This window comes from Phoca vitulina, unplaced genomic scaffold (assembly GCF_004348235.1).
Source record: "Phoca vitulina isolate PV1807 unplaced genomic scaffold, GSC_HSeal_1.0 scaffold99, whole genome shotgun sequence".
Taxonomy (NCBI): Eukaryota; Metazoa; Chordata; class Mammalia; order Carnivora; family Phocidae; genus Phoca; species Phoca vitulina.
In genome coordinates, this window is record NW_022589802.1 from 857,578 (window position 1) to 885,466 (window position 27,889).

Consider the following 27,889-nt stretch of genomic DNA (forward strand, 5'->3'; position numbering starts at 1 on the left):
CCACGGGACGCAGAGCAAAATCCCAGAGCCCAAACCCCGTAATGCACTCATTCTTCGCACATTTCCTTCGGGGCTCGTCTACCTGTCTGCAGACTTTGGCAAAGCTGGATTCAGCTTTTACGAACACTGACACTGAGTCACATGATTTCTCTTGGTGGGAGTCGCCAACGTCCCAGCGAGAGCACAGGTGAGCGCCCCTCGCCCGGGGGTTGGCAGTCACCACCAGCTCTCCCAGTCCTAAACGGCGCCGGGCCACCAGCCTGGAGCAACACCTTAGTGGACCGCAGGGACTTGCAGCTAAGATGCCTGGGGGTGCCCGTGACCTCGCGGCGCCCTCGCGAAGCAGCCCAGCTAGTTCCAGCCACGGGGCACCAGGCTGGCGGCTCTCGGGGGCGGGGCATAAGCCTCCCGGGGACCCGGCGCCAGTTCTCAAGGGCGGGGCAAGCAGCGCTCAGGGGCAGGGCGGGTGCAGGCCCGCCACCGCCCGGCCGAGTCGGCCTCTGCGCCTGCGCCGGCGCCTGCGCGCAGCCGCGCGGTCATCCTCTCTTCTCCCCCGCCCTGTCCCGGGGCGGGGAGCTGGGAGGCGGGGCGGCGCGGACAGGGGCGGGGCGGGGGGCCGGCGGGGCGGGTGGCCGCGCCCGCCGCGAGGACCCCCGGAGCCGGTCGCCGCGCGCTGGGGCCCCTTCTCCTTCCGGCGGGGGGTCTGGGGCCGCGGGGCGGGGCCTCATGGAGGCTGCTGGCCCGGACATTTGTGGAGCAGGGGACGCGGCGCGGGGTGCCGAGGGGCGGCCAGCACCCGAGGCGAGGGTGCACTTCCGAGTGACGAGGTTCATCATGGAGGCAGGTAACCGCGGCTGGGGACGAGGGCCGGCCTGACGGGAACCCACTTCCCGGAGTAGGGGACGCGCAGGACGGGTCGCTGGCGCGGCCGGCCGGGGGGAAGAGGCCCGGCTCGGGGGTACAGGCCTCTGCTTGCCGCCGAGCCCTGTGTGCTAGGCTCTGAGCTGCGAGGAGGACACGCTCACTGCCACCTCGCGGACGGGCGCGCAGGCCCCAAGAGAGGACGTGGAAAGGGACCGGCCCGAGCGAGAAGGTGGTCGGATCCGCGCGCCCGCGGCTTGGTGGCCCACCGCGCCTTCCCGCAGACCTGTCTCCCAGCGCCCGTGGCCTCGCGGAGCCCTTTTCGGAGCCCGCCGTCCGTGAGGCTCGCGACGAGCCCTGTTGGCGAGGTCCCGTCACCCCGAGGACCCAGGCGGGGTGCAGCTCGCGTTTTGAAAACCCTGCCAGGGTGTCCACAGAGGTGCTGGGTGCCCCTGCTCCCGAGGCGAGACAATGAAGCGAATCGGATTCCTGTAGAAACATTGTTTCTCTTGGCAAGAGTATCTCACTCGGGCAGACGGTTACTTTCGATCTTTGTTACTTTGTACGCACTTGGTGGGAGCGGGGTCTGGGTGAGTCCGCTTTCAAGTCAAAGGCAGCGGTCTGGGGAAATGATGCAGGACCATTAAGCCCAGTGATTTGTACATTTAATTTCCAGGAAGAGTTGCACAAGGTATGAAGAAGGATGGCAGTGGCCTCCCATATGCTGCCATGCATCCGCTTGGAGGGCCCATGTAAACCAGGGCAGCGTGCTGCCCTTTGAGGATTTGCTGCATAAAACAGGGCTTGGAGGGTCATGTGCAGCTATATACCACCGTATTTGACATCTCTGGGAATGAGGAGTCCCATGTGGGAACTGCCCATGTAACTGAAGTTTAGACCTTGAAATGCTAAAAGCTCTTCCAGGTACCACTCTCCGAGGACTTCTTTATAAAATGTATTGCATATGCCCTTGCTCCCCCCTGTGAGGCTAAACACTGGTCCTCCAAAGATGTCCCCATCCTAATCCCCTGAACCTGCGACCCTGTGACTGTTACCTCATGTAGCAAAGGAGGTTTTGCAGATGGGATTAAGCATCTTTTTTTTTTTTTTTTAAAGATTTTATTTATTTATTTGACAGAGAGAGACACAGCGAGAGAGGGAACACAAGCAGGGGGAGTGGGAGAGGGAGAAGCAGGCTCCCCGCTGAGCAGGGAGCCCCATGCGGGGCTCAATCCCAGGACCCCGGGATCATGACCTGAGCCAAAGGCAGACGCTTAATGACTGAGCCACCCAGACGCCCCAGGATTAAGCATCTTGATATGGGGGAACTACCCTAGATTATTCACTGGGCCCAGGATAATCACACCTATCACATCCTTAAAGAGAGAGGCAGGAGTGACTGGCAGACTGGAAGGCCATGGAACGAGGGGAGCAGAGTTAGAAGATGCTTCCCCTGACTTTGACGAGGGAGGAAGGAGCCACGAGCCAAAGACTGAAGGCACCTCTAGAAGCTGGAAAGGGCGAGGAAACATTCTTCCCTGGAGGCTCCAGAAGGAACCCACCCTGCCCACACCTTGAATTTAGCCCCCTCAGACTCATTTGGGACTTCTGACCGTAAGGATTGTAAGAGAAACAGTACGTGTTGTTTGAAGCCACTGAGTTTGTGGTAATTCCTTACAGTAGCCCCAGGGAACTAAAACACCTTAGGGAGAGGATACTGAATGTAATCTTAATGATTGACGGTTGTTCCCCACCTTCTTTCAGTCTGTTGGATGTCATTTAACCTTCTCTTGTTAACCCTGGTCATTGTGAATTTATATTGGTTCTGTTACCCAATGCAGCGATTTCCTTAGGAGCCGTCCAGAGGTGGGGTGGGGCGTGGGCTTTACGCCCTAAATCAAACCACCACGTGCTCTGCTTTTTGAGTTTTGTTCCCTTTTCTGTGTGTCAGTCTTCTTCCCTGGTGCCTGTCGGTGGCCATAGGTGTTGCTTTTTTTTTTTTTTTTTTTTTTTTCTGCTTGCTTTTCTTGCCTTTTTCAACCTTCAGACAAGGAAACCAGGGCCGAGTATAATCTTTAGTTGTAACATTGGGACTCTGTGGTGTCTTTTTGATGCTCAGAGGCCTTTTTCCCCTGCTGTCATCTTGGCAGGATTTTTGTTAGGTGACCTGTGGGGGTGGGGGCGACCTTTAATTAAATGCTTGTAAGGTAGAAACAGAGACACAACAGTGTGTGGTCCTTTCCAGGATGTTGTGCAGAGGCTGACATGCCAGGTGCTCCCTGAGGACTAGTCTGAAGCCTTGCTTCTCCTGGTGGGGTCTGCAGATCCGTAGCTTGGGTGTGACCAGGGGGGCTTGGTAGGAGTATGGTATCTGCAGTGCTACTGAAGGCAATACTGCATTTGAGCACAGCCCCCAGGGACCTGTTAGCCCCATGGAATCTGAGAAGCCTGGCTCAAAACCTCTCAGGTAGAGGACCCAGTGAAAGACCCAGCAGCCACAGCCAGCTAGGCTCCAGGCTCTTGGTCTTGTCTGAGCAGGGGTGTATACCCTTAGGGCCCAACCCAGCAGCTCCACCCATGCTTTAGCAGAGGGTGAGCACTGGACTGAGCTACTCTTCTGCCCGCTTTCTCTTGGCAGGTGTCAAGCTAGGGATGCAGTCCATTCCCATTGCCACAGCTTGTACCATTTACCATAAGTTCTTCTATGAGATCAACTTGGATGCCTATGACCCCTACTTGGTCGCCATGTCTTCCCTTTATTTGGCTGGCAAAGTGGAGGAACAGCACCTGCGCACTCGTGACATCATCAACGTGTCCAACAGGTAATGGCGTCCAGGCCCAGGCCTTTGGGAGGACTCACTGGTGTCCACCCGAATGGGAGGGCAGAGAAGGGTCCCACTGGGCCCTGACCTCCAGGTGACAGTGGTCAAGCTCAGAAGGAAGCACCAGGGTGGTCTTGAACCAGGGCAAGAAGCACTAGCAGCAAAGGTAGGAATGAGCCTGGTGTCAGAAACCCATGGGGTGAGTGGAAGAGAAGCTGGGGCCAGATTAAGGGAAGTCTCAAAGGCCCGGAGGAGTGTAGAGGAGCTGGGGTCATGGGGTGGGGAGCATAGCTAGAGCACAGGGAGCTTGGAGAGATATGTCAAAGAAGATTCGTCTGGAGTTTTGGGCAGGATGGATCGAACCAGTTGTGTTCTGTGGGACCTGTAGGACCTTCCCATGCAGGGGAGGGTGTGGACCCAGTTGGGCAATTATTTTATCTAGATGGTGTGGGAAACTGAGTCAGAATTGCTAAGAAGCACCTCTTGCCCTGGTGTGGGCATGGTGCTCTGTGGGCGGCCCCCTTGGGCCCGAGCAGCTGTGTTCCTACTGGGAAGGATATGGGGGTCCAGCCAGCCAGGCTGCACTGAGACCCAGGGTGCCCAGGAGAAAGCAGTTTGTGGAAAGTTACTGACTAGCAGTATGGCGTAACCTTTCTAGAAACTAAACTAATCATTAAGAAAACTGTTTTGTGTTGCTTCTCTTTTAATAAACAGGTAACGGAAAAAGCACTCCCTACCCCCTAAGCATGACAGGTTCGCAGTGTACCGTGAAAGGCTAAGAGAAAAACTGGAGAGGGAACCGAGGGAGGGCCGCTAGAGTCCACCTGTAATTGCCAGGTCCCCAGCAGGGAGGACCGGTAGAGGGGAAATTGTGTGGACCGCTAATTAGACATGAGCACCCGGCTGGGGTTCTGTGGGGAAGTTGCAAAAGGAGTGAGGAACTAGGAAGGCTGAGTCATTGGCAGAGAATTTTGATCACTTGAGTGTGAATCCTGTTCTCTTACATCTTGGTGATCATGCGTAGGTGGGAGTGTTGTGGATATATATGGCGTAAATAAGGACAGAAGGATCTGGAACAAAGGAAAGACAATCTGGGAACATAAAGCCGAAATATGTTTATTCTTCTGCATATAGCATCCCCATGACATGTTTCAATTCCTTCCTTGGACCCAGAGTAAGAGCCCTGGGCATTGCCGTCCCAGGTGGTAAAGCCTGTCCCTGATCCCAGGCTGACTGATCAGTTCAGTGTGTGCTAGAGCTTCCAGTCCTTCTGGAGCAATTGCAGAGACTCATCTTTACCCTTGACATCTTGCTGAGTGATGTGGGACAGCCCATCAGGGCTGAAACTAGAAGCCGGCTTCTTCTCTCTGTTAGTTACTGTTTAAACATTATCCTGTATCGTAGGCATGTAGATGAAGATGACTTATAAACACATCAGTAGAACTGGCCCTATCTAGCAGAAGAACACTGGAGTTTGTGTCTGGACACCAGGGGACTCGAGGGGCTCCCCAGAGACGCTTCTCTGGCTGCCATAAGCACTGCTGTCTCTCGTGCAGGTACTTTCACCCGGGCAGTGAACCGTTGGAGCTGGACTCCCGCTTCTGGGCGCTCCGGGACAGTATCGTGCAGTGTGAACTCCTCATGCTGAGAGTCCTGCGTTTCCAAGTCTCCTTCCAGCACCCACACAAGGTACCTGCTGGGGAATTGGCAACTGTTTCTAGAGGCATGAACCTTTTTGTTTTTCATCCTGAAAGTGCACCCACCGAACCCTCACAAACACGGGGTGTATGTGAGGAAGAGCGAGCCACAGCTGGGCCCTGGGGCTCCCGACTGCACACCCTGACTGGCTTGTGTGGCCTCTCTTGTCCCAACTCCCTGGGTTTTCTCAGGCAGTTCTAATTTCAGCTTCTGCCTTTGGGCCTGCCTGTCCAAGGCCGCAAGCCGGGATCCGTGTGACTGTGAAGCCCTTCCCGATCCCGTGACCCACCTACATTGTGTGCTCAGTGAGCCACAGGGAAGTAGGGCTGGTTTCATGATGCCCCAGAGTTCCTGTCCCCAAGAGTCGCGCTCGGCCTCAGAGCTCACATGCAGCTCAGCTGTGCTTTGAAACCCACAAGAAAATCTGAGTCACAAAGTTAAGTAGCACACTTTTAACTGCGAGGAACACGTAAGTCCCAATAGAACTGTTTCTGACGGCAGCAAAAGGGACGTGTGAAACCCTTAGAGCACTTGGATGTGATACTTTGGGGGCCCAGTCCCCCATGTGGGCAGCTGGGAAGGGTGGCCTGCAGGGAAAGACGTGGGGCGGTGGGGGGTTGGGACAAGGGGATTGGGACATGGGTTGTGAATAGGATTTCGTTTTTTTTCTAATTGAAATTTGTATGAGGTAATTGTAGATGTACAAGCAGTTGGAGGGAGTAACGCAGAGATCCTGTCTGACATGGAGACTTTGCCCAGCCTCCCCGAAGGGGCGCGTGTCGCAGAACACCGATCAGTGTCACAGCTGGGGTGACGCCGCTGGTGCAGCCCCTCCCCTGCCGGGGATTCTGGGGGTCGCTGGGGTGTTACTGGCACAATTTTATCCCGTATGCACCTGCATATATCCACCACCACGGTTGAAATACAAAACAACTCCCATCCCCACGGGGGTCCTTATAATCTCACCCCACCCTTCCAAATTGCCTTTCTAATCCCGGAAACCTCTGGTAGAGATTTTTAAATAGTTGTGTTTCCGGTTGGTCGGTTGGTCGGTTGTTCGGTTGGTCGCACGATGCAGGGGAAGGCAGGAGCCACCCAGGCTCTGTGTCTGAGGAAGAACAGCACCTGCCAAGGGGGCTGTCGGGTGGGGGAGCGGGGGCCAGCGTTGCCTTGAGCCTAGCGGCCTTCCCCTTACGTCAGGTCGGGATGGGGTCTCGGGCAGCCAATGAGGCCCCTGTTCCGTGGCATGCTGGGGTCGCAAGCACGTGTGTTCAAGCCTGTGGAGCGGGCTTATCAGTGTGTTTGTGGATCGGGCGGTTCGAGCAAAGCCGCTGTCTTCCCAGAGTGGGAGCCGACAGACAGCTGAGCTGAAAAGCCATTAAGAGTGTACAGCCAAGGGCAGCACTCCTGGAAAACACGGTCACCAGTCGTAGTCCCTCTGAAAGCGGGCGTCCTGTCTCCGGGCAGCCCCTGGCCTCAGGCTGGGCACACGGGCGCAGTGTTCTGTTTGGAATATAAGGACGCTGTTTCTGGAGCTTATGTTGAGTTGGGCAAGGGGATACGCAGAATGATTTCTGATGATGGCTAGAGCAGGGCCGGGTGATGGAGAGGGACTGTGGTAGGGGTGGCCATCGATAGAAGCTTGGGCAGGGTCCAGGAGCTGGGCCAGGACTTGAGAGCGGGTGGGCACACGGACACTGGGCGGGGGGGGGCAGGGAGGGGGGGAGGCGATTTCAGGCAGAGGGAGCAGTGAGTGCCAAGGCCGGGAGGGAAGCGTGCTCGGCATGTTCAGACACGGTGGGAGGGCGGGGCAGGGCTTGGAGGCCAGTGGAAGGCGCTGGGGCTTCTTTCTAAGGGACCTAGGGAGCTGTTGGAGGGCTTGAACAGAGAGATGGCTCGATCCAGTTTGTGTTTTATTCCTGTCGAGACAGCTTAGGGGCAGAGCGGCTGGTGGGCGGTGGGGCGGGGGCGCAGTGCCTCACATGAGGAGTCAGGCGTCTCGGGGGGCTGGGGCCCCGAAGGCCAACTGGCTGACTGGTGTGTCTTTGCAGTACCTGCTCCACTACCTGATTTCCCTCAAGAACTGGCTGAACCGTTACTGCTGGCAGCGGACCCCCATTTCCGTCACTGCCTGGGCCCTGCTGCGGGACAGCTACCACGGGGGGCTGTGTCTCCGCTTCCGGGCCCAGCACATAGCCGTGGCGGTGCTCCACCTGGCCCTGCAGGCCTATGGGGTTGAGGTGCCCGCCGAGGCCGAGGCCGAGAAGCCGTGGTGGCAGGTGAGGTGACTGCTCAGTATGCCGGTTCCCCTTTCCTTTGCCTGAGGACTCATCCGTGTTTCTCTGTGGTAATTATCCTTGAAGGAAGATGTGGGCTACTTAGGAATCTCGAAGCTTGAACATACCCTGTCATGATTGTCTAAGGCAGGGGCTCTCCCCCTTGGCACTGCGGACATTTGGGGCTCGATCATTCTCTGTGGCAACACCATCCTGTGCTACCCTGTAGACGCCCTAGTCATGACAATCAGAATGTCTCCAGACATTACCAAGTGTCCCAGGGTGGGGATCACCCCCAGTTGAGAGTCACTTTGTTCAGCCAAGCACTTTTATTGAATTGAGCGGGAGCTTGCTATAGATCGGAAGTTAATAAACTTGGATTCACATCAGAAGAAGTATAGAGGGAGTCCTCTAAAAAGATGGATTGATAATGGACAGGCAGATAGATGATAGATAGATCGATAGATGACAAATGGGTAGAGGGGTGGGCAGACGGATGGCACGAGATGGACGGGTGGGTGGATGGCTAGATGGCAGATAATGAGGCTGATGGTCGAAAGATTCGCCGGCCTCCCCCCGACCTGCTGAATCCACAGCACGGTTTAGAGAGCGCGAGTCCGGGGGAAGGGCTGCCCTCGAGGACTTCCACAGTCCTATCGATTTTCCCTGAGTAGTCCCCACTGTTTCTCACAATGGAATTTTGAAATCATTTCTGGTTTTCCCTTTCCCATACTAGACCTGAGTCTAGTTTGCTGTTCCTTTCTTATAACACATTGGCCTTGCCCCAGAGGAGGTTCTCTGCAAGCAGCACTTGCGGTACCTGAAGGTTTCTCCTTCTTGCGCACCCTCCCTCCCCAGCAAATCAGCCAGTGGCCAGAAGTCTTCTAAAATGTGTCCTCTGTTACGTGAACAGAGGGTGCCCCCTGGGTGCCCCCCTGGGTGCCCTCCTGGGTCTGCTCCTGGCTCCCCCTCCCTTCCTGCAGCTCTTGGCTCCCATGGTGCCCTTCCTTTCCTGCTGCCCCTCTGCGGAGACCCGGCTTCTCCTGCTTGCTTTTTGTTCTCTTGTCCTTTATCGTCAAATCCCTCCAGCTAACCAGATAGCAAGTGCTGGGAGGTCAGGGATCTTTTTTTTTTTTTAAGACTCTATCCATTTATTTGACAGAGAGAGACACAGCGAGAGAAGGAACACAAGCAGGGGGAGTGGGAGAGGGAGAAGCAGGCTTCCCGCCGAGCAGGGAGCCCGATGCGGGGCTCGATCCCAGGACCCTGGGATCACGACCCGAGCCGAAGCCAGACGCTTTAACAACTGAGCCACCCAGGCGCCCTGGGAGGTCAGGGATCCTGTCTGCTTTATCCCCTGCCCTAGGTCCACTGCCTAGATCTGGCCCATAGTAGGTGCTCACGCATCTTCGAGCAGACACATCTGTGGCCCTGGTCTCCGGTGAGACGCACCTCCTCTGGCAGCATGGGGCTGAAAGGGATCTGCATAGACAGAAAGTACTGCTCCGTTGCTGGGTCCTCTCAGGGATTTCCAGGTCATGTGACCATAGCGTCCCTGCTCTGTTGGAACCGGGTGGTAGCAGAAGGGGCTGTCACTTCCCGGCCCTGCTCTCTGCGGGCATGTGGGCATGGCAGCCCCTGTCTCTTGGCTGCTTGGGTCTGCGATGTCATCACTTGTTTCCCATTGTCTGGCTCTCCTCTCTGTGTGTCTTCCTTTCTGCTCTCCTTTCTTTTCACCTGCTCCTGAACTTCCCCGGGCACCACCTTACTGCCTCGGCCTCCCAGTGCCAGCCCTCAGCCAGCCCTGTGCTTACCCAGTGATTGTTTTTTTTTTTTTTTTAAAGATTTTATTTATTTATCTGAGAGAGAGAGAATGAGAGACAGAGAGCATGAGAGGGAGGACGGTCAGAGGGAGAAGCAGACTCCCCGCTGAGCAGGGAGCCCGATGCGGGACTCGATCCCGGGACTCCAGGATCATGACCTGAGCCGAAGGCAGTCGCCTAACCAACTGAGCCACCCAGGTGCCCCCTACCCAGTGATTGTTAAGACTGGGAGGAGTGGGGTGGCAAACTCCTGTTCACTCAGCTCTGCACCTTTTCTGGGTGGCTCCGGGCCACATGCACCAGGAGCATCTAGAATCTGGGGGCCTTTTGGGCTTGTGACGTGCAAGGACCAGTTGCCTTCTGATAAATGGTTCTAGATGATGACACCGCCCCCGCCTTGCCTGCCCGCCTGGCCCGGATGCTGACGTCTGAGTTGGGAAATACTTTTCCTCCTTGCTCTCCACTGCCACTCCTCGCAGCAACCGCCTCTCTGTTGTCCCTCGCCTGCTGGGGGCTGGGGCTTTGCCGTGCTGGTCAGGAGCCTTGGGGGAGCTTGAGGTGCTCCTGCGCTGAGTGTGAGGGCGGTGAGGCAGGCCTTGTGCCAGGCTGTGTCGGGCCTCCGGGTGGCTGAAGCAGTAGCGCGTTGCAGCGGGCGTCAGGGTGTCTGTCCTTATGAAGGCCGAACACTGGTCCACGGGACGGATGGACCACATTGTGTTTATGCATTCCTCCAGGGGTGGACTCTTGGATTGCTTCCACCTTTTGGCCCGGGACTACTTTTTAACAGTCTTTTCTTGGCTTGGGGTCCCCAGGAACACACAAGGAGTGGACCTTGGTGAGCAAGCCCAAGCCCATATTTCGGAAGCATTGATTTTCTACCTACAGTCTGGGGCGAGATGGCCAGTCTTCATGAGCCAGGGCTTGGGATTTTCAGGCCACTGTTTCCTACCTGCGGCAGCAGCTTACGGAGGGCCCTGGCTTTCTTTGGGGGCCATGGAGGGGGTGGACTCAGGTCTAGTTTTTGCCCTGGCTTGGCCCAAGGTCTTGACCCTACTGGTATTGGTTTCCCAGGCAGCAACCCCTGGGCCCAGGGGGCCACAGTATCTAACCAAGATCTCCTTGTTTTGCTTTTTATTTCCCATATCATCAGGGCTCCTCGAGAGCACCCTCAGGCTCGATGCTTCACTAGGAGGGCTCGCAGAACTCAGAAGAGCCGTACAACGGCTCCCGGTTACGGTTGTTATGGTCAATTACAGTGGAAGCACCCAGGTCAGAATCAGCAAGGACGCGAGGAGCGTAGGGCCGGGTCCAGGGGAGACCAGGTGTGAGCTTCCAGGTCCCTGGCCGGCGGAGGGGTGCGGCAGTGCCGTTTCTCCCGCAGCCTTGTGTGACAACCCGCACCGGGCACGGCCACCAGGGAAGCCTCCCTGAGCGGCGCTGTCCGGGGACTTCAGTGCGGGGTCAGTCCCGTCGGCCTGGAGCTCCCGCGGGGCTGAGCTCGGAAACTCAGTCTCTGCACCTGCACCGCCCCCCCCCTCCCCCCCCGGGACGTGAAGCTGAGAGGTGTGGCCCAGCTTGGCCCCAGGGAGACTGAGACCCTCTCATCAGGCAGGACATGCTGGGGGCCAGAGGTCCTTTCCCAGGGGCTGGGCAAGGGCCAGAACTTCCTTGGGAACATGCGGGGTTAGACCTGAGCTACACACCCCTCTTGGTTTGGGCCCCTGGGGATTCACTTGACAATTTTATAAGCTCTCCAGCACGGTCGGGAGGATGTCTGGCCCAGGTTATAGAACAGGTCCAGGTGTTCTCCAGGGGCCAGGCCAGGGTGGAGTGGGGTTCAGTGGTTTAGCCTGTTTACTTCTGGAAATGAACTCCTGGCCCAACTCTGTCACCATCTCCCTGTCCTGTCTGGGTCAGATGATCACTGAGGCCTCTTCCATCTGGAATGTCCTCTGCTTTGTGCTTAGCCTTGGCAGGCTGGAAGTGAACTGGCTTTGCAGAGAGCCACGATCATCTCTGATAGCCAAGTCCCTGTGCCATCCCCCCTGTGCAATGTGATTCCGTGCTTAGTGGTGGGTGCCTTGTTTAACACAGAGGGAGTCTAATCAGAACCTGTTTTCCTTCTCCTTTCTAGGTGTTTAGTGACGACCTTACCAAGCCAATCATTGATAACATTGTGTCTGATCTCATTCAGATTTATACCATGGACACAGAGATCCCCTAAGGCCCTGGTCCAGGCCTGCCCAAAGAGAAGCCCGGGATGCTCGGCTGCCTGGGGACGGCATCACCACATCGCTGTGACGGCTGGTCCCCAGAAGACCAGCTGGGAGGACTGGTTTTGTGCTGCTGGAGACGGGCTGGTGAAGGCGATGACCTGCTGCCACTTTGATTCTCATGCTTTGACTGTCCCTGGCAGCTGTGGTCCAGACGGTGATGGGAGCCGTGCCTCCTGCGGGCAGGCCGGGGTGCACCAGGGGAAGGGCCCCCAAGGCATCCGTGTCTGCTTTTGTCCTTTGAGAGGGCACCGACTGCAGCTGAGCTGTGACATCAGTGGAAGCAAAATCAAAGAACAGATGAGACTGCACCCTTGGGGATTTTTTTAAAGCCAGATTTATAGAAAGTATGAATGTGCAACATAGATGGAATTTTATTTTGTATAATAAAAGATGATACAAATCAACAGAGACGCCCCGTCTTTGCTCTCTGGCCTGGGCTGCTCTGGGTGCCATCCAGCCTCGGTTTCCCCTGAAACGCTCTCTCCTGGTGGAATTGGCCCTTGTGCCTCCATGGCCTTCTGAGGGCACGGTGGCCCAGCGTGTGCACACGTCATGGTGGCGTCCCCGGAAGGAGTCACCATGTCCTCACTCCCCCACTGGGACATTCGCAGAGCTTGGCGCCCGTCCCATTCAGTGAGTGAGCATCAATTTTGGAGAGAGGGATTAGGGAGCATCACTTGGGTTCCCCAAACCCAGATCTGACCAAAATGTAACTAGAAAGTAAATGATGGTTTTTTCTTAAGCGTCAAGACAGTGAGTCTAGATGGAGAGCCTAGAGAATCTCAGGGCCATGACACCCTCCTGACCCACTCGAAGGGCACTTCTTCCAGAAGACTTGCTTTTGGGTGCATTAGAGAAACAGCAGCCTAGGTTGTTCTCCCTGGGAATCCCCACTGGGCTCGACACACACTGGTGGGACTGTCCTTCAGTACATGATGGTGTGGGGAGCAGGGGACTGTCCCAGGTGCGCCCCTGCATTTGGGAAGTTGTTGCCAGGGGAGCATGGGCTCTGGATACTGGCTGCCATGCCGTCCGGCACCCACAGGTGTGGGAGCTGGCTGGAATGCCTGGGGTCCGGCAGGCTGCCTCCGAATGCTTGTCTCCGGTGGATCACACACTGGTGACAAGTCAGGCGGCAGGGCTTGCTTGAGTTTACTTAGCAACTGTGGTATTTGTCTTCAGGATGTGAGATCTGAGTAAATGTCCACTTTTCCACCGTGTCCTTTCCGTATCTGTCCCCCCAGCTCAGCTGGGAGCTCTTTGAGGCCAAGGTTGGTGCTCAGAGTCCCGGCTCAGCACGCAGTGGGTGGTGAGGGGCCAGCCCGCAGGCCTCTCTCTGTGAGCAGCTCTGGCTCTTTCGCTGGTCCTTTCTGTCTTCTGCTATTCAAAACGTACCTCGTCTGCCTCGTGTTCTTCCTCCCCACAGGCTGGGCCCCGGCACCGCCCCCTGGGCCCCAGCCTTGCTTGTCCCGCATCGACCTGGCGCTGGCCTTTGCCAGCGCTTATTGCTGGTTTGAATGGAATTGGGCAACGGATGTTTCACTTTTGGATTCTCTGTCTTCTCTCCCCTGACCAGATCACAGGCTCTTATAGAAGCTTCAGTGTCCTTGGATCTCTTAAGGTTTAGCCTCCGGCGAGGCAGCTGGCCCCCACGCACTTGATGGGAGGTCATTTGCTCAGCTCTCAGAAAACAGAACCCCCTGCTCTGGATGGGAGGGCTAGGGGGAGGGTACGGGAGAACCCTCTGGAGAGCTCTCTCCATCTGCACCTGTTCCAGTCTGTTTGCTCCCCACCCCCTGCTCCAGGACTTACCAGAAAGAAGGGAAGGTGGTTGGATAAATGTCTCTACGGATTTGGTGAACATCCCCACCCCCGGCTGAGAGCCCCTGTGCCGAACTGGGAAAGCATGGCTCCAGAGACTCTGGTCTGCTGGGGCTGGCCGCAGCCTCCGTGGAGATTTTGTAGCTCTAGGTTTCCTTTTATGATGACTGCATAGCAGGCCGGTTCCTTTCTTTCTATGGGACTCAGTTTCCCACTTTGTAAATTGAGCAGGTTGGACCAAATGATCTCAGACTGGGATTGCTGATTGCTAGTTTTATTTTTCTTGTATTTTTTTCTGATTGCTATTTTAAAATCCCTTAGCCCGCCCCGTGCCTGTCGTGCTGCCCTGTGGGACTTGCAGCCCTCGCGCACTGGCCTCTGGGCCTGTCCTGTCAGCGCTCACCACTCAGGGCTCGTCTCTGCTTTCCTGTTGCAGCTGGGGCCGGAAGCTCCCCCTTCAGTGTGCCGTCATCGGAACAGAGATGAAGGAAAGGTGCTAGGCAGCGATGAGGGATGGAGACAAGATTTTCTACAACCCGAAGCTTCCAGCACATCTTAATTACTGTAAAGTGATAGACGGCCGAGCCTTGCCCGGCCTGTCAAATGGGTGGAAGGAGGGGGGCGATCCAGGTTCTATGAGGAACTTGGCGATCTCTTCCTTTCCAGCTGTAGATGAGTGAATGCTGTCCCCCGAAAGATGTGTTTATGTCCTAACTCTTGGAATGTGGGGATGGGTCCTTATTTGAAAACAGGCTCTTTGTAGCTATTGTCAGCGTGAGGTGAGATCCTACAGGAGTAGGCTGGGTCCGAATCCAAGATGACTGGTATCCTTCTAAGACGCAGTGATGGAATGTGCAGGGGAGAAGGCCACGGGACGACAGAGACAGGGGTGGTGCGGCTACCAGCCAAGGAAGGCCAAGGACGCCGGCCGCACCAGCAGCTGGAAGGGCCAAGGAAGGAGCGGCCCCTAGAGCCTTCGGAGGGAGCGCCGCCCTGCCGACACCTGGATTCCTGCCTTCCGGCCTCCGGAGCAAGAGGGGGGGGGTAACTGTCTTATTTTAGCACCCCCCCCACCAGTGTGGGGTACTTCATCAACTCCTACCGGGCATCCTCAGACTCCCAGGGAGCACCTCTGCTCCCGGGGTGCTGTTGGGTGGTGAAATGTTGGCCAAGCTTTGTGAAGGGGTGGGCGTTGTTACGCTTCCTGGCCGCAACTCATGTGGCTAAGTACCAATTTTTTTCCACAGGAACCTGTGTCATATCTGATAGCAGGAGTGGAAAAGAGTCTCCACAGGCAGAAATTAGCCATCTGGGGGGGAGGGCACCATCTCTCCATAAGGTGCCAGCTCTCTGGACATGGCGTTGGGTCCCATGTAGACTTGCTCAGCCTTAGGGTTCAAGGTGGACTCACACATCAATGAAGCGAGGGCTCTTGGCTATTTGTCTGCTGTTTTCTGTTATTTGTCTTTTTGCCTTTTTTAGAAGTATGGACTCTGGTGGTTGGAAGGGAACTTAGAAGCCATTTTCCTCCTTTCTTGGCAGCTTCCCTGGAAAAGGCATCCGCTGGCGTTGCCAAGTTTGAAAGGGTGATGTGTGGAGTGGAGAAATAGAAACACAGGGGACGGAGATGTGGGTAGTCTCGGCTCTGTCCCTGTGGTAGTCATTTGCAAGTTTTGGCCCAGAGCTCCCTCTGGGCTGCGGAGCACAGATGCCCCCCATGCAGGTGCTCAAAGACGCCCAGTGTGCGAAGGAACGGATAGGGGGATGACCCGGCGAGCAAGTGAATGACTGAAATAATGGGTTTTATTTCCCCCGCTTTGGCTTAAAGAGGAAGTCTGTGATTACAACCCTTGTGCGCTGCTGGGGGCAAATTTAAAAATGGTGCAGCCGCTTTGGAAAACAGTTTGGCAGCTCCTCAAAAAATTAAACCTAGCATTACCAAATGACCTGGCTATCCCACTTCTGGATGTAGACCCAAGAAGACTGAAAGCAGGGACTCCAACAGATATTTGCACACCCATGTTCACAGCAGCATGATTCACAGCAGCCAAAAGGTAGACGCAACCCAAGTGTCCCCTGACGGATGAGTGGATAAAGAAAATATGGTCTAGCCATACAACGGAATGTTACTCAGCTTTAAAAAGGCAGGAACTTCTGACATAGGCTACACCACGCATGAAGCTCAAGGACATGAAGCTGAGTGCCATCAGCCAGTTACAGACAGTTACTGTATGACTGCACTTTGGCGGGTTTCTTAGAGCAATCAGACTCAGAGAGACAGAAAGGACGGCAGGCACCAGGGGCTGGGGGGCACGGGATGAGGAATTAGGGTCTAACGCGAACAGATTTCAGTTTGGGGAGATAAAAATGTTCTGGAGACAGACGGTGGGGATGACTGCACAGCACTGTGAAAGTACTTAATGTCATCGGACTGTTTGCTTAAAATTGGAGAGTGACTTTTATGTTGTATATATTTTGCCACAATAAAAAAAAAAAAAAGAGGGAGTCTGCATGCGTGCATTTGGGTTGGTGGCCCCTGCCTTCACCTTCCTTTGAGGATGCCGGCCTGGGCCTTCAGGCGAGGCCCCTCCAGGTCCAGACAGTTCGAGGACCAGCATGCAAACCTCTGCTAGCCCTTTCTTCCTTCCATAAGGATTGGACAGGTGGCTGCACACCCGGGGGGAGCTCGGCCATTCCTGGGGCTCTCAGCTTGGTTAAGTGGATGAAGACACCTCCTTTTCATTCCAATTCATTCAGAATTCACCAACTAATAAATCACACATGTTACCCAGACTGGGACTGTAGGAGCCTTTCAATTTTTTTTTTTTTTAATACACAGAAATTTTGGTCTATTCTTTAAATTAGGAAATTCAACTACAGACTTTAAATTATTATGCATCTGGTCTTCCTCATTAAGATAATTTTTGTTCATCTTTATAACAGGCAGATAAAAATGTAAAACATATTTAATAACTGAACACAGTTGACCAAGCCATTCCGTATAATATGCTTTATAGAGGGGGCTTCCTCACAAGACAGGTCCCTCGGCCTGAAGACTGTACAGAAACCAGAGCGACAACCTGAGGTCACGGCGCCCCTTTCTGAACCCCACACCCCGAGGAAGGGCAGCAATGGACACACACAGTAGACAACTTCGTACGGCAGCAGTGAGGGTTTTGTTTAATCTATACGGACCGTTTGTTCTACCAAGGTGTCTCTAACAGAGAATGAAAAGAAGCCCATGAGCAGAGCATGTGCAGCTTACCTTCTTCAATTTGAAAGATTTCCAATTTTATTTCTAGTTTAAGAACACACAGACCCTCAACACATTGAGTTGCCCTTTTTGTTGTTTAAACAAGGACATTAGGGAACAATTTACAAATGGGTAACATTCTCAATGTGCCCTTTGGAATAAAGGGATGGCTTTAAGTTATCTGTAGCTGGCATCTTAAGTGGGATTTTCTTGTCTAACTGGAATCCCTTCGCCCGAGACTTGACTACTCCTGCTCAGGGGTGACATGGCCCTCAGGGTAGCGGTAGGGACTGAGCATGTTTTGGATGTCGACCCAGATGCTCACAGAGGCAGGTGGGCTTGGGCGAGTCCCCTGCCAGTGGGGGTAGCACAGGGGACATGATGGGTGAGCCGGCCTTGCTGCTCACCCACACCTGCATTTCCATTCTGACCCGTGTCCCTCAGCTCCCAGCTGTCCCTCAGTGGCTCAGCCTCAGGCCCAAGTGATAGGCACATGTTCACGCTGCGGTCGGACTTCAACTGCCTCTCTGCAGAACGCGACAGATGAATTCAGAAGGTAAAGGAAACTCTGCTTTTGCTGCATTTCCCTCCCTGGTCAGCGTGCATTCAGGGGAAACTGAGGCTTGGCACAACGGGTGCCCATACGGCAAGGAGAGGTCCCCGAGGGAACCGTCTGGGGAGCCCAGGCCCAGCTCTCCCTCCTGCAGACAGGGTGCTCAGCCGGCGCGGCGAAGCTGACCTCCTCAGCCTCCCGGGCTCGTGACACAGAGCCACAGCTGTGACCGGAGCGACGGCGGCGAGGTGCCATCGCTCCCAGGGGCTTTGCTCCTGCGCCTGCTTCCCCCATGTCACCGTAGGTGGCTGCAGACACAAATCCATGCCTTTGTGGGTCATAGTTGTCCTTGAACGAGAAGCCCCGGGTCGGAAGAGTGCTTTGGCGGGTGGTGACTGAGACCTGGCCCCAGTCACTCGACAGACCCCTCAGCCCAACTTCTCGGTTGCGGTCACGTCAGCTCCTCTTCCTCCGCCACTTTCTGCCTGACTCTTGGTGGTCTCCCCACCCCCACCCCCACCTCCAGACCTGGCTCTCCTGGGGCTGCTCCCGGATTCTGGGTTTTTCCAAGGGGTCGGCGTGGCAGGGGGCGGCAGCGCTTCATGCTGTTGAAGTTGGGGCGTGGACAAAGAAAGCCCACCAGCCAGAATTCAGGACTTGGAGTTGAAACCGAAGGAAACTGAAAGCAAAACTCCCCTTTCCACCTACTGGAGGGGATCATTCTTATCAATACTTTGGTATTTTCCTTTTAAATAAAAAAATTCCATTGAAAGGTTTTTTGTTTTTTTTTTTTTCCCTCTATAGGCAGGGGTCTCAAAGTGCAAAAGTTCTAATTCTAACCGCTCCGGCCTCGTGTCTCTCTCCCCGACCTTCTCAGGAATCTCCACAGCAACATTCCCAGGAACTGTGTAGGGAGGAGGACCGGGATGGAGAACGGAGGCTGGGCAGAAGGTGGGGGGCAGCGGTGGGGGGCCGGCAAGCAACCAAAAAGATATTCTTGCAGTCTCGTTCCCTGAAAAAAAAACCTGCCACAATAAATAATGAAATTTCAAAATGAAAACACCTGATAAGAGGAATGGAAATATCATGCTGATAAATAGCTCCTTATTCTTTAAATACGCATCTGGTCATATATGTACGTATATGTCTATACGCACACGCATATCTATGCACACACGCACACACATACAGACCGCACATGTGTCCTGGGGGAGGGGCGCTTGGTGGCGCAGGTACATTTGCAGGCGGCTCCCAGCGACAGGCTGTCCGGGCGGGGCATCCTTCCGGGCCCTGCAGAGCCACGGTCATCTTTTTTCTTTCTGTATGAACCTATTGGTCCCACTGCTCTCCGGCAGGTGCAGGGAAACGCCCAATCAGCTGCAAGCAGCCCCCCGCCCCACCGCACAGCCCAAACAGCGAACGTCCGGAGGAACTGTAGTGTTCATTAAAAAAATGCTTCGATAGAAAAAAGGGAAACACGGCTCTTCTCACGCTCTAGTTTCTCCCTCCTCCTCCTCAGTCCCAGATAAGAAGCCTTGGATGGAGTGGCTTCTTGCTAGTGCCGTGCGAGCACCATCTTCAGCCGCCTTGGCCATGCTCTCCTTGCAGGCCTGTGCCATCCGGCCGAGTGCGCGTGTGTGCGGTGTGCGTGTGCCCAGAGCCCTTCCCTTAGAGGGACGTCTCCACGCTGTGGAGCGGGCTCCCGGGTCTGGAAGAAAACACTGACGAGGTAGCTGACTTGGTGCCGTGCGTGGTCAGGTAGATACCGCTGTCTATGGCGTTGTTGTTCTGGTTGGGGGACGGGGGTGGGGGGGCCCGCAGGCGCTCCTCGTTCTCATCCACGTCCGTGTCATCGATGAGTGGGATGTTGTGGGTGTAGTCATTGATCAGAAACTCGGGCGTTGCCATGAAGTTATGAATGGAGGTCTTGGATTCCGGTTTCTCCAGGCCTTCATAGAGCGAGCTACGGAATGCTTTCACCACCCGGATCTGGAGCGAGAGATGGAAGGACAGGGGCCCAAGGTGGGAGGAGGGAGGGAGGGAGGGAGGAAGGAAGGAAGGGAGGAAGAAGGGAAGGAAGGAAGCCAGGAAGGAAGGAAAGAAGGAGGGAAGGAGATAGTCAATGGCTGGCTGGTGCTGGCAAGTTCCACCCACATCAACAGCACCAGGTTACTGCGTGACAAACGTTCGTCCATTGGATTGGAGCAACCGGGACAGCTCTGCCGGGTTGCGCTAAGGGTTTTCAGGATTGGGTCTGTGTCTCATCAACTGGGCCCTCTGCCAAATCTGAATTCCAATTTGATAGAACAGAAAGATGATTCCAAAAAGGGAGAATGCTAGAGAGGGGACTCTCCACTTCCTCTTACCACGAAGTCTGCATAACTTTCTGACAAGAGAAAGTCCCCAGCCTATGGGCACATTGCCGGCCTTTCTCAAGTGGGTCTCCCTCCCTGGCTTCTCTATAGACCTTGTCTCTGTCCCACCAGCTCTCGTGCCTGTAACCAGCACCTGCCATGCCCAGACCCACATGGCCATCAGTCTTCCTGCTGCGAAGTCCAGTGGCGACTTTTGTGTCTCCATCTTATTTGATTTCTCAGGGGCACCCAACACAGCTGACTGTCCCTCTTTCTGGAAACTCCTCCTGGCTTCCCTGACATCGCCACTGCCTGGCCCTCCTCCTACCTGGCCCTGTCTCCTGCACTTCTCCTTCCTCTGGCCCACGGTGCCCCAGAACCCTGGCCTGGCACTGGTCCTCCTCCTCTCTGTTCGTACGCCCAGGCCCACCTCCTAGCCCTGACCGCCACCTTGGGGCTCATCTGGCTGTAATCGGGGGCCTGAGAGCTGGCCACTCTCCCATCTGGAGGCATCCAACACTGAAAATGGCCCCGCTTTTGATTTGCACCCAGTAAGCCTGTCCTGCTTGGATGCCCTGCTCCAAGGCGATGGTTCCTCTCGCCTCCTGCAGGCCCCCTGGCCCGCAGCTCGGTGCCTCTGATCGGTTGGCATTTCCCTTCGCGGACCCTTTTGCCTTCGTGTCTCCTGCCATCACAGGCTTTTTGCCCCTCCAGCCTTTTGCACCCTGCACTCTCCTCCTCCTCCTCTTCAGTTTCCAAGCCAGATGACTTCTTTTGGTCAGTGGAATCTGCCATATCCTTCCTCTACTCAGGCTTTTCTAGATCTTGTTCCCCGGCTGCTCCACTGGCATTGGCAGACCTCAGGGAAGAGCTTCCCACAGTGCCCTGATCCCCGGCTATGGTGGCCCTTGGCCCCAGCCGAGCTCAGGCACCCTCTGACCCCCATACCTCCTGCAGGATCTTGCTCCCAGAACTAGCCCCTTGGTCTCTTTGATCCCACCTTCACTTACACGAGTGCTCAAATGTCATCAGGTTTATGAGCCACAGAGCTGCTGCCTCACTTTGTTCCCTCCCTGGTCCCCTACCACCTGGGCTCCCTCTTGGTTCTAGAAGCTCGAGTCCATGGGAAGGCCTCTGCTGGGCCCCGCATGAGCCAGCTGGCCTTGTGCTGAGATGGGGAAGTCAGCTCTTCCCTATGTGAGTGGGTGGACATAGCATCAGTTCTAAAGTCATTTCCAGGTCAAAGCTTCTAGGACTTGGTTTTCTTGGTTTAGACTGGGTGTTGGCAAACTTGGCCCAAGGGCTAACACTGGCCCTCAGCTTGGTTTTATAAATAAAGTTTTATTGCCACACAGCCACGCCCATTCATTTCTGCTTCGTCTATGCCTGTCTTCAAGGTGCCGGGGCAGAGTTGGGTAGTTGTGACAGAGACCTGGCCTGCAAAGCTAAAAATAATTACTCTAAGGTCCTTTATAGGAGAAGTTTGCTGTCCCCTAGTTTAGACCATGAATCACACTGCTGACAATGAGTCCTTTTCGACCCTCCAGGGTCTGGAACCCCGGGACAGTCAGTGCGTGGCCAAGCACAGTGCTCGTAAATCAGTTTAAGCCAGGTGAACCTCACAGCCGCTCGAGTGCAAAAACAGTCGGCCAAAGAGCTCCGTAAAATTGGAATTCCCTAACTCCAAATCTTAAACCTGGCTAGGATTTTCTCTGAATTTGGTGAAGTCACGTCTTATGGATTACAGATGGCCAACTATTTGCCCTCAGTTCCTTGACTCCCCCAGACTGGCTCCTGAGAAAGGGGTAACCCAGAAATTGAGGGGAGAATCATTTGATATTTTTAACGAAAAGAAATAGAAATCACTTTTTGTAGTCATTGAAGATGTGGCCTCATTCTTTGGGCCTTTTCTGGTGCCAGAACTGGGGGGGAGGTACTGGGACAAGTCACAGAAAGGAAAGTAAGCTGGACCCTGCAGCCCTTGACCCTAGGCGCCTTCGTGGTAAGTTTGGCAGCAATGATCTGATGACCCTGGCTACACCCTTTCCTCTGGCTGAGCTGGTCCCCTCACTTGGACCTGGGTCACATGATCAGGTCAGACCCCTGCTGAAACCCACCTTCGGGTCTCCCTGTGCCTGGCTGAACTCCAAAGTCTTTGCCCAAAAAGGGCAGCCAGCCCTTCTTCTCCAGCTTCTGCAGCTCCGGAACTTTCCTTCAGGGTGCTTGCTCCTCCCAAGTATAATCAGACTTACTTTAATGACTGTCTTGTCACTGGTCTGGTTTGCTGCCTATCGACGGAGCGTGGCACAGATAGTCGCTCAATCACCAACGGGGCGGGGCGGGGGGGGGGGCGGGCTGCTCACGCACACATGCGATTTTGGGCTCTAAGCTAGGCTTGTGTCATCCTTAGTCTCTTCCATGTCCCAATTCCCCGCATTCAAACCTTGGGCTGTTAACAAACTGCTTGGTATTGGTGTCATGATGGGGTGTTTTCAGGCCACCCGACACTGAAGAGCACAGCGACTTCCTGGGACACGGGTTTGGTGAGAACCGGCAAACGTTTCGAGAAGAGAGGCCTGCTCTAGAGAGCCGAGCTCATGCACGGGGGCTTCAGAACATCCCCACGGCAGAGTTCAGTGTGTCCCAGCAAAAGAGTGACCAAGGCTGAGCGGAAACAGTGCCCTTCTCCATCTCTGCCACTCCCCAAGGGACCTTGCCACCCTCAAGGCTGTCAGTGTCACTGAAAGCCCACAGACTCCAGGGACACCATATAAAGGGTATATATATATATATATATATACACACACCCCCACCTATGTCTGCAGCCTGCACGCACTCCTTCCCAGCATGCACTGCTGCTCCCTCACCTCCCCTTGGATGGCTGAAGGGTCTATCAAACTGAAGGAGGCTGAGGGTCAGCCCTGGTCTTCCGGTCCTAGTGCAGGGCTCTGGCCAAACCACAGAGGCACCTCGATCCCCGACCCCAGTGCCCTGCATCAGCATGTGCCCCAGCCCCTAATTCCCCAACCTCTTCTCAGCAGAGCCCTCTCTACCTCCATGGCTGCTGCCGTATCTGCCAGGGCCCTGGAGGCCCCTGGGACTCAGAGCCTGACTGCCTGGTCTCTTGATCCTCCCTGGCTCCCACCTCTGTGGCTGACATCTCTGGGGTCCCTCGCAGCCTCCCTCCTCTCTGATTATTGAATCAGGCCCGGCCCTCCCCAACCTAGCTGGTGGGGACGCCAAACATTCTAGCAGGTGAAGGAGCTGCCCTGGGTCCACTCTGTGCAGTGTGGGAACTCACCGAACTGAACCCTTGCCCCCCAAAAGTCCATTTTACTGTGGGATAACTTAAAAGTAAAAGAGAGACATGAAAAGCACTTTCCAATAAAGCTGCCTCCTAGCGTTGTAGCCAGGGTGTCTGGGAAGGCCGAGGAGGATCAGGTCAGGCTGGGGCTGGAGGGCTCTCCCATAGCTTCCTGTCTCGCCCCAAGTGAGGCCGGCTGTGCCCCCCATTTCCTGATGTCCGAGAGGCAGCCCTGCTTGTTCCCGCACTGCCTGGGTGCCCCACCCTGGCCTCTGCACCCACTCAAGGATGTTGCCCCCCCCCCCTTGCCTAGCCTACTCATTTGTCTTGTCTTACAAGAGACTCGCTCTTGGGGCCACAGTCCCCTCTAGCTGCTGTCGATGGCCGGTTCTTTCCTGACCCCCTGCTCCCCAGGGACCTCCCCAGCTGGGCACTCACTGCTCCCCACGCCACACCCCTGATTCCTGGCTGTAGACAGGTCTCCAGGTTCTCTGTCCTCTCACCATCCGCTCACATCCGAGGGCCCCAGGGCTCATCTTTCGACCTTTTCTCTTCTTCATCTACACCCACACGTTTCCCAGCTGCTCTTATCTGCTGTGGTCCTAAATACCATCTGTCTGCTGACGAGTCCAACACCTCTATCTCCAGACCCGGGGCTCTGCCTGCCACTTTAACTTCACCCCCACCCTACGCCTCCTCCCCGGTCTCACAGCGGCTGCCCTTTACCTCTGCTGTCCAGTCTCTGCAGGGCAGCCCAAGCAGTCCTTTCAAACAAAAGCCAGAGCATGTCACAGCCTCCACTGGTCTAAACCCTTCAATAGCCGCGTCTCCCGCAAAGTCAGGGCCCGCCTCAGGCCATTTTCTTTCTCAAACCTCTTTACTGTCTCCAGCCTCAGCTTCCTGGCTTTTCCCGAATACTGGCACACTCCTGCCTCAGGGCCTTTGCACAAGCCGTTCCCTCTGCTGGGAAGGCTCTTCCCCAGTGAACCTCATGGCCCCCCCTCACCTTTTCTGTTTACAGTCTCAGCCCCCCCCGTCTCCCTCAGCAACCCTGCGCCTCTTCTTCATTTTCTTCCCAGCATGGCTCACCTTCAATTCACCCCACCCCTGCCATTTTTCTCTCCTCTGTCTCCTTTCCATAGGCCCCTGAAGACTGGGGTCTGTCTGATTCGCTGACCTCCCCAGCTCCCAGCACCCAGCACAGTGCCTGCACCCAGCAAGGGCTCAGTGGGCGGCTGCCGCAAGTACCTCTAATCAGCTAGCTTGAGGCTCCCTCAGCAACATTACACCTGCCCTTTCCCCTGTCTAGACTGTTCTTCTGCCAGATTGTCCCATGCTAGCTTTTTCTCTTTATTCAGAACTCGGCTCACATATCCATCCTTCGAGAGGCCGTCTCAGACAACCTTTACCCAAGATAGCACCCCCAACATTTCTCTTACTCTGCTTTCTTCTCCTCTGAGGCTTGTGACCATCTACACTTAACATGAGCTTACTTCTCTGTTCTTTGCTGTCCGCCGTCTGCTCCCACAGGTAAGCGCTGGCCTGCCTTCACCGGAGCCCTGAGCTTCGAAGCCTCACCCACCCTGTCCGCCCTGACGGAGCAGAGGGGCTGAAGGTCACGGCTGAAAGTGGATGTGCTCCACTTTTGTTCTGACCTCCAATCGCTCAAGTTTGCAGTGCAGGTGTGATGGGGGTGGGGAGGGGATGTAAACACCGGGAGGCAAGGGAAGGACAGAGGGAACACCCACCCAAGTAAAGAAACGCAAAAAGGGAATGAAAAGAGAAGAGAAGAGAAAAAGCAAAGCAAAGGCTTCCGAACAATGATGACAACAGTAACCACAGAAACTGGCCTTTTCTCCTCTGTACCGCGGGACAAGCAGGCTGTGGATGGGGAGGGGTCGTCACGCTTTCCGCCCTCTGCTTCTGTCTCACTGCTGCTCCCTCAAAGCCCCCTCATGCTTTGATGGGCATGCCTGTCTCTGTGCCAGCCACTAATCCAGAATCTTCTGCGGGAGGGAGGGGACTTTCGGCTCTCCTGGCATTCGGGCTTTGGGTTTACAGCAAATTCTGAACATAGCAGCTGGGGAGAGCCAGGGGAACTGCTTTCCAGGAACTTTGGGGTTCCCAGGTCCCAAACCGTCCCTGTAGGCATGAGGGTGGTTCAGGGCTTGAAGGCGACACAAAGAGGTGTGGGGTGACTTACCCACAATCAAAGAGGAAGGTTCCCTTTCCTCACCATGGAATTAGGAAATGTGAAAATGCAACTCCAGAGCTGGCCCCTTTCACTGAGGGAGGGCTTGAACCCCAAACCAACTAAAGACAGGGCTCCGTGCATGTTGGCAAGTCAAAAATGCTAACGGTTGGCAAGTTCTGTGAAGATTACCTCCCATCCTGTGTGCATGCATCTGTGCCCAGGACTGGGAGAGTCCAGACTCACGCTGCTGATGTCAACAAGCTGTTGCACTGAGCTGACCCAGGCATGGGGTGACTCCTGGGCCTTTCAGGTGGTCGGCCTTGCTTTTCATCCTGGCCATGTCCAGCTGCAGGGCCTCGAATAAGTCTTGAGCTTCCTGGGCTCTGGCTTCCAGCCCTGGGAGTCAGGCCTGGAAGTGCCTACTGGGGGAGGGCTCGGAGCAGGGGTTCTGGGGTCTGCCTTAGGCTGCGAGCTAGCATGTGCTTTAGGAATTGGCTGGACGGTCCTTCCCTGTGGTAGGGCCCATGGTTGCAGGAAGGCTCGGGCCGGGCCGGGCTGATACTATTCCTAATGTGGAAACAAAGCTGTCAAATAGCTGAGAAGAAATGCCAGCACACTGTTCGCAGAAACCCAAGTGGAGAGACTTGGCTTGAAATCAACGAACTTCCTGAGAAAGGCGCTTTCACTTTGCAAGGCTCCTTCCTCCGCGGGCTTGGCTTAATCATGGGAGCTGATGCCCTGCAAGTGTGTGATGAGCTTGTTTCCCCAGGCTCCAGGAGGGTGTGTCCAAGGAAATCGTTGGGGCTTACCTGGCATCGGCTTTGCCAAGTTGGATGGAAGGCTTTCACGTTGGCAATTAAAATAGAGCAACTGCTACGATCTGTTTCTGGCATGGTCAGTCAGAACTAAACAGCCCTGAGGGAGCCTCTCTGGCCACATCTGACCAGATTTGCTGCCCGCCCCTGCCCGCCGCCTGGCTGGGTTAGGAGCCCTCTCTGTTTGAGTACGGAGGCCCAGCGCTGCTGCCTGATGAGATGGGGGAGCCATCGGGGCACGCTGGTGGGGAGCAGGCTTTGGAAGTGTGGGTGGGGAGGGGGCGCTGGGGCGGGTCTGTGTGTCTCCGCTCACCCCCGGGGGCAGCCATCTATCTGGCACCCAGCTTGCTGCTTGGGAGTAAACCTGCGTGCACACAATACCCCATCTCTGGCCACACCTTTGGATCCTCGCGCCCAGCCTGGGGAGTGGGGCCAAACGTGGGTGAGAGTGCGACTGGGGCCAGGGGCAGGGCTAACTGGCATAGCAGCGGTGGAGCGGGGTGGGGGGGATAGGATTGCGCTCCGTTCGTTTCCATCAGACGGAGAGTGCTGATTAATCGAGCCACTCACAGGGGCTGCTCTCCGGGCTGCCCCAGCTGAGAATGTAAAGGCTGAGTGAACCATTCTGGGGCTGCAAGGTCATTGTGTGTGGCCAGAGGAGTGGGTGCTGTGTGGGGCTCCCAAATCCAGAAGCAGCAGACATGTGGGTGCGGGAAGCCTGGGGGGGTCAGGTTGGCTGGAAAGGGTAGGTGGGTGTGAGTGGGGGTGTGCTGAGCCCCAAAGACCTCTCATCTCTAACCCTCCCTGGTCACCCCTCCAGGGAGCTCTCCTCTCCCTCCTGCCCCGAGGATATCCTCCGGCCACCTCTTGGCATTGGTACTACGTGCTGGAACCTACGTTGGTGAGCGACGTCACCCATCCCTCTGGCCCTGAGGCTCCTTGTATGCACCCTGCACGGGGCCTTCCACCCGGAGAGAATGTCAGGCATTCTCGGCGGAAGGGATGTCAGATCAGAGGCCCTGGCGTGCTGGAGAGACTTGTTCCAGCATGGGGGTTAGGGCCAGACTGGCTGGACCGTGGGGAAAGAGGACAGGAACCTTCTCATAAGAGCTGGGGTTTTCCTTAGGAAAACCTCGTGGCCTGTAACCATTGCACCCTCTACGATGCGACCTCTCGGCTAGGCTTAGAGCTCTGTTGTGATCTGCACCTTGCCTTCCTTCTGGTAAGTTCCAAGAGAGGGTGAGAGCCTTCTTCTGCTTTGTACAATGAGGGTGCTGGGCTTAATGATTTCTCTAGGTCCTCACAGCTTGGACTGGGGGGCCAGTCCAGAGTTCCAAACAAATCTGCCCCACAGTGGTTTTGGTTGGTGGCTTCCAGAAGCAGGCATGTCCCCTGGTGTTGCCCGGTCCTCCAACCAGCACCTTCCTCCACAGTTCGGGAGGTTCCTTTCTGAGGTGGGTCCTTGCTACCACACCAGCAGACAGAAGGTGCTCAGCTCTCACTGGGCTCCTGTCACCTGTTCCTCACCCAGCACCATGGGGGTGTGGATGGGACAGTGGCCCCCCCTTTTTTTGGCCAGGCACTAGTTCTATCCCCCTGGAGTAGCTCGTGACCAGCGGAAGGGGTGGAATCTCTCAAACTGTTCTGGGCTCCCCAAAGTGGGAAGTGGGGTGACAGATGGCTGCAGAAGGAAGGAAGGTGCTAGGAAGAGAGGAGAGAAAGAGGCTACTGCCAGGGAGAAAGCCCAAGGAATCCAAAAGGAACCAAGAGACAGCAGGCCTCACCAGGTTCCCAGAGGGGAGGCCCGGGCTGGCCCTGGAGGGGAGAAGGCCTGAGGGG

General features: G+C 55.6%; 2 protein-coding genes across 11 annotated transcripts in view; one reads left to right on the forward strand and one right to left on the reverse strand.

Annotated features, from left to right (window-relative positions):
* Positions 1–623: 623 nt before the first annotated feature.
* Positions 624–16,410, forward strand: CCNQ (cyclin Q). Of its 4 annotated transcripts, none has more exons than XR_004298510.1 (6): positions 624–844; positions 3,500–3,683; positions 5,240–5,372; positions 7,433–7,660; positions 10,631–10,749; positions 11,675–11,740. XR_004298510.1 is itself a non-coding variant. In XM_032397426.1 (6 exons), the coding sequence occupies exons 2-6, from the start codon at positions 1,767–1,769 to the stop codon at positions 11,702–11,704; spliced, it is 654 nt and encodes a 217-aa protein (XP_032253317.1). In that variant the 5' UTR covers positions 774–844; positions 1,538–1,766; the 3' UTR covers positions 11,705–16,410. The 4 variants fall into 4 exon arrangements, 3 of the variants coding, with proteins under 3 accessions (XP_032253315.1, XP_032253316.1, XP_032253317.1); XM_032397426.1 differs by lacking the exon at positions 10,631–10,749 and adding an exon at positions 1,538–1,785 and having other exon boundaries at positions 774–844; positions 11,615–16,410; XM_032397424.1 differs by lacking the exon at positions 10,631–10,749 and having other exon boundaries at positions 11,615–16,410.
* A 162-nt stretch (positions 16,411–16,572) lies between these two features.
* Positions 16,573–27,889, reverse strand: part of ATP2B3 (ATPase plasma membrane Ca2+ transporting 3) — a 62,635-nt gene continuing 51,318 nt past the window's right edge. For 5 of the 7 annotated variants that reach the window (XM_032397421.1, XM_032397418.1, XM_032397420.1 and 2 more), the window contains one exon: positions 16,573–19,372. In XM_032397421.1, coding sequence (XP_032253312.1) covers positions 19,052–19,372 — 321 coding nt within the window. In that variant the 3' untranslated portion in view covers positions 16,573–19,051. The remainder of the gene's footprint in view (positions 19,373–27,889) is intronic. The other 2 variants (XM_032397423.1, XM_032397422.1) reach the window with 1 other exon arrangement.

Excerpts from the sequence above, each read along its gene's own strand:
- CCNQ (XM_032397424.1), top strand. The coding sequence starts at position 727 with ATGGAGGCTGCTGGCCCGGACATTTGTGGAGCAGGGGACGCGGCGCGG. Across the intron at positions 3,684-5,239 it reads ATCATCAACGTGTCCAACAG|GTACTTTCACCCGGGCAGTG; the intron begins GTAATGGCGTCC and ends TCTCTCGTGCAG. Across the intron at positions 7,661-11,614 it reads CCGAGAAGCCGTGGTGGCAG|GTGTTTAGTGACGACCTTAC; the intron begins GTGAGGTGACTG and ends TCTCCTTTCTAG.